At 49.0% G+C, this 9,554-nt stretch overlaps 1 protein-coding gene across 1 annotated transcript; it reads left to right on the top strand.

Moving 5' to 3' along the window:
• The first annotated feature begins 3,042 nt into the window (after window positions 1-3,042).
• Window positions 3,043-9,554, top strand: LOC120944785. Its single transcript, XM_040358572.1, has 2 exons — window positions 3,043-3,724; window positions 8,566-9,554. The coding sequence occupies exons 1-2, from the start codon at window positions 3,170-3,172 to the stop codon at window positions 9,085-9,087; spliced, it is 1,077 nt and encodes a 358-aa protein (XP_040214506.1). The 5' UTR covers window positions 3,043-3,169; the 3' UTR covers window positions 9,088-9,554.

Here is a 9,554-nt window from a genome sequence, read left to right as displayed (position 1 = left end):
GTTGTGGGGATGAGGCCCTTGTCCCCATCAACATGGGAACATCCTCCCCATGTTGAGGGTATGTGGCCTGGTGCAGTTCAGGAGGGGGGGCGCACTCTGTCCCCGCTCTTTTCTGCGGCCGGCCAGGTTAACGTGCTCTGATAAGGGGTCTGGTGTGAATTTTTGGGGGAACTCCACGCCATTTTTCATTTTTATTTGGGGTGGAGTTCCCCTTAAAATCCACACCAGACCTGAAGGGCCTGGAATGGATATTTGGGGGTACCCCCACGCTATTTTTTTTTTATGAATGGATTCGCTCTGAATTGCCAGAGCCGACAATTCATTAGAGCCGCAAAGCCGATTTTAAAATACTTTTTTTCCTTTCAGAAATGACGCTTTGTGCAGGGACAGTTCTATGTACGGGAAACATGCGCTATTTCACATGCATACTTTACATCCCCCCTAGGTACGAAATTTAAAGGAATATTTCACTTTTATTGTTTCGCTTTTAGCATTATTAAATTATTAAATATCTTCTCCCGCCCTCGATGAAGCTTCAGCCAATCAGGTTACCGGTAACCAGAACCGGTGAACCTGATTGGCTGAGACGCCTGTCAGTCTTATCCAAGGAACGCACCGCCGGTACGTCCATAGAATAAGCATTCAGGAAGCCGACTACAGCCTGAGGCTCTGATAGGCACTTCCACACAGCCAACCAGCTGGCGTTATTCAGCTGGCCGGCGCTCAGCATCCGACCATCTGAATAGTGGGCGGCAGCGGGGAAAATACATAGATTCATGCAATGCAAGAATCTATGTATTTCAGTGGCTGTGCGAGAGCCAGAGGGGGCGGCGCTCCGGCGCCCTCTATGGACGAACCGCCATGTGACCCCGGGGAAACTTGTACATTTTTCTGTATAATATTGGGGTGTGCAGCTTTGTCAGCTCACATATGTGTCCTTGGAGTCCATGTAAAGGAAATCCAATGAGGAGGGAGGTGCGGTGGTCGAGGGGCGTATTCTGGGAATGTTGCGGAGGTTGAGGCGCCATGATTTGGACAGGGATTGGATGTGGGCAGTTCAGAGTCTGAGGTTACCCCTAGCAACCCGGCATGTGGGGACAGAATTGCTCTTGGCTGATAAAACATATAATTGCACATGAAAAGCACGTCCTGTTCTCTCTGCCACAGGTTCCTACATCACCCGATGCACCACGCATGTTCCTTCCAGAGCTTCACCCTTATTTATTCTTCTCACATCCATCTTATAGTGACTGACTCTTCTATCCACCAAAATCAACACATACATAGAGAATCAGGACTTCATCAGACGCAAGAGGCCACCAATGTAAGGGACATTCTTCCCACTGATCACCAATGTAAGGAACATTCTTCTCACTGATCACCAATGTAAGGGACATTCTTCCCACTGATCACCAATGTAAGGAACATTCTTCCCACTGATCACCAATGTAAGGGACATTCTTCCCACTGATCACCAATGTAAGGGACATTCTTCCCACTGATCACCAATGTAAGGGACATTCTTCCCACTGATCACCAATGTAAGGGACATTCTTCTCACTGATCACCAATGTAAGGGACATTCTTCCCACTGATCACCAATGTAAGGGACATTCTTCCCACTGATCACCAATGTAAGGGACATTCTTCCCACTGATCACCAATGTAAGGGACATTCTTCCCACTGATCACCAATGTAAGGGACATTCTTCCCACTGATCACCAATGTAAGGGACACTCTTCTCACTGATCACCAATGTAAGGGACACTCTTCTCACTGATCACCAATGTAAGGGACATTCTTCTCACTGATCACCAATGTAAGGAACATTCTTCCCACTGATCACCAATGTAAGGGACATTCTTCTCACTGATCACCAATGTAAGGGACATTCTTCCCACTGATCACCAATGTAAGGGACATTCTTCCCACTGATCACCAATGTAAGGGACATTCTTCCCACTGATCACCAATGTAAGGGACATTCTTCTCACTGATCACCAATGTAAGGAACATTCTTCTCACTGATCACCAATGTAAGGGACATTCTTCTCACTGATCACCAATGTAAGGGACATTCTTCCCACTGATCATCAATGTAAGGGACATTCTTCTCACTGATCACCAATGTAAGGGACATTCTTCTCACTGATCACCAATGTAAGGGACATTCTTCTCACTGATCACCAATGTAAGGAACATTCTTCTCACTGATCACCAATGTAAGGAACATTCTTCTCACTGATCACCAATGTAAGGGGCATTCTTCCCACTGATCACCAATGTAAGGAACATTCTTCCCACTGATCACCAATGTAAGGGACATTCTTCTCACTGATCACCAATGTAAGGGACATTCTTCCCACTGATCACCAATGTAAGGAACATTCTTCTCACTGATCACCAATGTAAGGGACATTCTTCCCACTGATCACCAATGTAAGGGACATTCTTCCCACTGATCACCAATGTAAGGGACATTCTTCCCACTGATCACCAATGTAAGGGACATTCTTCTCACTGATCACCAATGTAAGGGACATTCTTCTCACTGATCACCAATGTAAGGAACATTCTTCTCACTGATCACCAATGTAAGGAACATTCTTCCCACTGATCACCAATGTAAGGGACATTCTTCCCACTGATCACCAATGTAAGGGACATTCTTCTCACTGATCACCAATGTAAGGAACATTCTTCTCACTGATCACCAATGTAAGGGACATTCTTCCCACTGATCACCAATGTAAGGAACATTCTTCCCACTGATCACCAATGTAAGGGACATTCTTCCCACTGATCACCAATGTAAGGGACATTCTTACATTATTATCGTGGGGGGTAATGTGTAGAAACTACTACATAGTTACTCTTGGTTGTTACCATAACCCCGCCTTGCACATGAAAAGCTTGTATTCTCTTTGGCACAAGTACAAAATTCCTCCATTGCCCAACACATTACAGTAATTATGTTTCTTCGCACGGCTTCTCCTTTATTTATTCTTCTCACATTCCTTTTATTGGTATGAATTGCTGTTCTTTCCAAAAAAATCAATAGACACATATAAAAGTGAAAGCGGCGATAATGGTCAGACCAAAACCTGACGCCGGATCAGCCGCTGTGCTCCAAAGTTCCTCCTGAGTAGGAAGACCCCATCCCCCACAATGTTCTCGGGACAGAAAGGTAAAATGAAGAACGTCGCCTCCTTCATCAAAGAAAACGTCAACATCGTTGAGAACTCCATTCTCGGTATCGTTCTTCTCGGGTTGGAGAAACTCATGGACCTGGAATTTACGTGTCCCGCTGACGAAGGCCTGGGGATCGGCTACAGCTTGGTGTTCCTCATCGTCCCGACTCTAATTGTCGGATTTGTGGCGTGCTATTTTATCCAGGAAGGGCTGTACGGCAAAGCCAGAAAAAAAGGGAACAGCGCAGAGATCAGAGGCGGTACCGAGGAGGGCGACACTGCAATCAACGTCCAATCAAATTTAGAAACATCGGAAACAAAGACTGAAACCAAGAACGCAAAGTGCGGGATCTGCTGCGCAAAAACTTTTTTTGTAATTAAGGTCGTTGTGGCCTGGATACTGATTGTACTGACCGACGGGCGATACGGCGACTGCTTCGTGAGGTCCGTGGATGAGAGGATAAAAAACCCTCATTACTCTGCGCTGAGCGCGAAAGAAATACTAAATAATTACTTGACACATTTGTTCCAGGTAAAGACATTTTTCATCTCTGAGAATATTGAGGCATCACATCAGTCTCTGTACAGAGGAGCTTACACTCTAATGTCCCCTCCCCCCCACAGTCACATCAGTCTCTGTACAGAGGAGCTTACACTCTAATGTCCCCTCCTCCCACATCACATCAGTCTCTGTACAGAGGAGCTTACACTCTAATGTCCCCTCCCCCCACAGTCACATAAGTCTCTGTACCAGAGGAGCTTACACTCTAATGTCCCCTCCCCACATCGGACACTTTTGACACCATTTTGGGACCATTGTCATTTATACAGCCATCAGTGCTATAAAAATGCACTGCTTACTGTAAAAATTACACTGGCAGTAAAGGGGTTAACCTGTAGGGGGCACTGAAGGGGATAAGTGTGTCCTAGGGAGTGATTCTAACTGTAAGGGGGCGTACTTACGAGTGACACGTCACTAAACGCTGCTCCGGATGACAGGGAGCAGAAGATCAGTGACATGGCAAGGGAAGGACGGGGAGACCTCTCCCCATTCTTCAGCTCTGTGACCCGATCGCAGGACACAGGCGGACATCGAGTCCCTGGGTCCCACGGGCACTTGCGATAGATCTTCATCGGTTTAGGCCAATGTTTATTCTTCTACATTCTCCTGTACATACTGCCCCCACCATACCCTCCACACTCCTCTCCTGTACATACCGCCCACTGTCATACCCTCCACACTCCTCTCCTGTACATACCGCCCACTGTCATACCCTCCACACTCCTCTCCTGTACATACTGTAACCCAACCTTACCATCCACACTACTCTCCTGTACATACTGTCCCCACCATACCCCCACACTCCTCTCCTGTACATACTGCCCTTATCATACCCTCCACACTCCTCTCCTGTACATACTGCCCCCATCATACCCTCCACACTCCTCTCCTGTACATACTGCCACCACCATACCCTCCACATTACCCCCCTGTACATACTGCCCCCATCATACCCTCCAAACCCCTCTCCTGTACATACTGCCCCCATCATACCCTCCACACTTCTCTCCTGTACATACCGCCCACTGTCATACCCTCCACACTCCTCTCCTGTACATACTGCCCCCATCATACCCTCCATACACCTGTCCAGTACATAGTGCCCACTGTCATACCCTCCACACTGCTCTCCTGTACATACTGCCCCCATCATACCCTCCACACTCCTCTCCTGTACATAGTGCCCACTGCCATACCCTCCACCCTCCTCTCCTGTACATACTGCCCCTATCATACCCTCCACACTCCTCTCCTGTACTTACTGCCCCCATCATACCCTCCACACACCTGTCCAGTACATAGTGCCCCCATCATACCCTCCACCCTCCTTTCCTGTACATACTGCCCCATCATACCCTCCACACTCCTCTCCTGTACATAGTGCCCACTGCCATACCCTCCACACTTGTCTCCTGTACATACAGCCCCCATCATACCCTCCACATTTCTCTCCCTCACCTGCACACCCTTCCCACTTATATATCATCCATTCTTCTCCCTTACGCCTCTTACCCACAAAAACAGTTCTTAAAAACGATATTTAATATCCTGAATGTTACCAGCTCTAGAATGGAGACACTTTTGTTTAGTCCTCTTATTTGTTCTGCCCATTATTAGGACTCATCTCATTTTGTGATTACTACTGTGATGTATAGAGGAACATCGGGCATCTAAGCTACTTTGTTGCTGGCAGAGGTCTACTGTTGCTGGTGGGATATCTATTTCTACTTGGGGGAAGTATTTTGTTGCTTGGAAATTTGTTGCAGGGGAGGTCTGCTACTGCTGTGGGATTTTATGTTGCTGGAGGGGAGGGGGGGGGGTCTGTTGTTGTTGGGGGGATCTCTTGTTGCTGGGGGAATATATTGTTGATGGCTACAGGGGATTTATTTGATTTATCCTTTCTTGTTATCATCAACACTAAAAGTTTCTGCAGTCCGCCGTGTTTAGAAGAGGCCAGGACCGATCCTAGGCAGGGTGCACAGGGTGCTTTGCACCCAGGCGCCCTGCAGAGGTGGAGGGGCGCCGAAGTGGCAGAGTTCTCCCCTCCCTCCTTCTCGCCTTGTTTGTGTCCGTCCAGAACTAGTGTTCTGAGCATAGGTGTGTGTCCGTCCAGAATTGATATCAGTGGCGGCTGGTGCTCAAAATTTTTGGGGGGGCGCAAACGAAAAAAAACAAAAAAACAATTGCAGCCTCACTGACACGTACCTTGGGAGTGAGCCTGACGTGCAGAGGGAGACCTCTCGTACCGTCCTGGTTCTGGGATCACTGGGGTTGAGACAGTGGCCGTAGGAGCACAGTGGGGTATGAGTGCCTGCAGAGTCTCTGAGATTGGAGATGAAGTCTAATGAGAAGGGCTGGAGAGCTGTAGGTGCAGGTCAGCTGGATGCAGATCAGCGGATGCAGATTAACTGGTTAGCAGGATGCTGGTCAGCGGGATGCAGATCAGCGGATGCCGATTAACTGGTTAGCAGGATGCTGGTCAGCGGGATGCAGGTCAGCGGATGCAGGTCTGCGGACGCAGATCACCGGATGCAGGTTAGCGGACGCCGGTCACCGGATGCAGGTGCGCCTGAGAGCAGCATGCACATGCAGGCGACAGCAGGAGAGGAGTCAGACAGGCCAGGTCATACACGGAGGATCAGTACAGACAAAAGCAGCAGGCAAGGAATGGTCAGATTTCAGGCTGGATTCGGCAACAGAGGATCTTGCAGACAGGTAAACAGAGCAGGTCAGGACTGGAGATGGCAGAGGAGTCAGAAAGCCAGGTCAGAATGATGCAGGTTCAGGATCAGGTCTCTGGATAAGATGCAGATCAGACAGCAAGGACACAGTGCTGCTGAGGGGTTTAAATAAGGCAGCCTGTTGCCAATCATTGGAATCAGTCTGCACTGTTAACCCTTAGGTGGCAGATCCCTGACACTCACTGTACCTATCAATTGTCACCACTGTGCCATGCCATTAAATGCAGTCACTGTGCCATCAAAACGCAGCCACTGTGCCATGCCATCAAAACACAGCCACTGCGCCAACAATTGTCACCACTATGCCATCAAACGCAGCCACTGTGCCCCCAATTGTCTCCACTGTGCCCCCAATTGTCGCCACTGTGCCCCCAATTGTCGCCACCGTGCCCAGTACCCCCCCCCCGGCACTTACCTTTATGGCTTCTACGTCCCTCGATGTCCCTCGTCCCGCCCTCGATGACGCTTCAGCCAATCAGGTTACCTGATTGGCTGAGACTCCTGTCAGTCTTATCCTCGGACGCACGGCCGGTACGTCCCGAGGATGAGCTTCAGGAAGCCGACTACAGCCTCAGGGCTGTACTTGGACAGCCTATCAGGGCCGCTGGCCCTGATAGGCACTTCCACACAGCCAGTCAGCTGCGGCTATTCAGCTGACCGGCGCTCAATGTCCGGTCAGCTGAATACTGGGCGGCAGCGGCGAAAATATACAGATTCATACAGTGTATCTTGCTGCACCCTGCCTATGCCTAGGAAGCTACAGCGCATGCATCAAAGTCATTTCGAGCATGCGCAGGTTTCCGCGGCGACAGTTAAAGTGGAGGTTCACCCAAAAACTCAAGCAGAATCGGGTGTTTTGTTTAAAATCAATGCAGTACTTACCTTTTTTGAGATAGATGTTCTCCCGCCGCTTCCGGGTATGGGCTGCGGGACTGGGCGTTCCTATTTGATTGACAGCCTTCCGACCGTCGCATACACCGCGTCACCAGTTTGCGAAAGTAGCCGAACGTCGGTGCGCAGGCGCCGTATAGCGCCGCACCGACGTTCGGTGAGGCGCTGTATGCGATCGTTGGAAGGCTGTCAATCAAATAGGAGCGCCCAGTCCCGAAGACCATACCCGGAAGCGGCGGGAGAACATCTATTTCAAAAAAGGTAAGTACTGCATTGATTTTAAACAAAACACCCGATTCTGCTTCCCATAATTATGCCCAATCTAATGTTAAAAAAAAAAATTCGGATGAACTCCCGCTTTAAGTATACACACTCTCGGGTTTCTCGGCAGGAAAACGGGAAACACAACGAGAAAATAGAGAGCAGGTTCTCTATTTTTCTCTTGGAGATTTTAGGCAGTTTTCTTGACGAGAAATGTTTTTGTGGCTCTCCAAGGCCACGGCTTCAGTCCCTAGAGGGTCGGGAAGAGGCCGTAATTAGGAGGTTGCAAAGATGTTGGAAACCTTAACCCAGCCCAGTCATTGGAACCGGCTTGCCCATAAAACCTATGGCCATTTGAGAAGGCAATAAAAAAAAACCCTCACCACCTCTTCCACCACCACAATGGGGGAGGTGACATCTTTATAGGTGACTGGCCAAGGGTTATAGACTGAGTGGCATGGACAATGATCTGGGTGATTCTTAAGCCTCGTACACACGCTCGGTATACTCGGCAAGAAAGCTCTGCCGGCGGTTTTCTTGCTGGTTCTTGCCGAGAAACCCGAGTGTGTGCACAAGGCTTAAGAATTACCCAGATCATTGTCCATGCTACTCAGTCTATAACCCTTGGCCAGTCACCTATAAAGATGTCACCTCCCCCGTTGTGGTGGTGGAAGAGGTGGTGAGAGGTTTTTTTTTATTGCCTTCTCAAATGGCCATAGGTTTTATGGGCAAGCCGGTTCCAATGACTGGGCTGGGTTAAGGTTTCCAACATCTTTGCAACCTCCCAATTACAGCCTCTTCCCGACCCTCTAGGAACTGAAGACGTGGCCTTGGAGAGCCACAAAAACATCTCCACATTTTTCTGTGCACAAGACTGAAAGGTCCACTGATGCCCAAAACTTTTCTCTCTCTTTGCAGATTATTGGCCTTATACTGATTCTGCTGGCAATCATTTTGGTTTGTTTCTGCGAACTGAAGATCAAATCCATTCTCTCATCATGTGGGGGCAAATGCAGGCGCAAATGCAAATGTGAATGTGAATGTGAATGTGAATGTGAATCAGAATCAGAATCAGAATCAGAATTGGAATCAGAGAAGTCTAGGAGGAAGAATGAAGAAAATTTGCTCCAGATCACGGAGGACACCTTACAGGAACAAGCCAGGAAGAGGCAGGAGGAGTTTGTGGTGACTCTACTTTGTAGAGAAGACTGGGCGTCTTACGACCCGGGATCACCCAACGCCTTGGAGGAACTGGGGAAAATCACAGCCAAATGGAAAGAGGAAGTAAAGAGACAATTAGAAGGTGAAAAGCGGACTGAGGCAAAAGAGACGCCCGCCTTGGGCAGACAAATGAGGAAAGAGCCTCTGCTGCCTCCTAATCATCAAGGCGTGACTTTACACCTCAAACCGCTCAGACAAGGAGATTACCGTCATAAGTGAGCCGAAAGGAGCACCAAATGTTGAGTCCGCTGGTCATAACCCCTTCCCGCCGAGCATACGCAGATATGTGGCCTCGGCTTTAGGGGGTTATACCGGGATGATGCCCGCAGCTGCAGGCATAATCCCGGTACCTATTTTTAGAGCGGGCGGTCGGCTTTCCAGTGTTAACAACCAATGTGGCTAAAAGCCGCTCGGTTTTTATCCTGGAGGAGCGGGAGGGCACATTCCCCTCCCCCGCCACCTCCCGCCGCTCTTACCGGGCCTCCCTTCCCACCGAGAAACCTGATCAATGATGCGCCACTTCCAGAGCCTAGACACAGACTGGAACAAAGCCGGAAATGGCTTCGTTCCAGTCTCCTGAATGTAAACACGGAGGCGACGTCACGACGACACTTGCGGTTTACTCGGCTGCCAATGGCGTCGGATTAAAAAATATATATATATACAGTATTCAGAATCGCCATTTT

The sequence above is a fragment of the Rana temporaria genome, chromosome 7, assembly GCF_905171775.1.
Source record: "Rana temporaria chromosome 7, aRanTem1.1, whole genome shotgun sequence".
NCBI classification, from domain to species: Eukaryota; Metazoa; Chordata; class Amphibia; order Anura; family Ranidae; genus Rana; species Rana temporaria.
The sequence above is the reverse complement of the archived record's forward strand: the minus strand, read 5'-3'. Positions and strand labels throughout refer to the sequence as shown.

What these genes read in the sequence shown, in the direction of transcription:
- LOC120944785 (XM_040358572.1), top strand. Translation starts at nt 3,170, where the DNA reads ATGTTCTCGGGACAGAAAGGTAAAATGAAGAACGTCGCCTCCTTCATC. An exon ending in ACTTGACACATTTGTTCCAG is followed by an intron (nt 3,725 to 8,565) that starts GTAAAGACATTT and finishes CTCTCTTTGCAG; the next exon opens with ATTATTGGCCTTATACTGAT.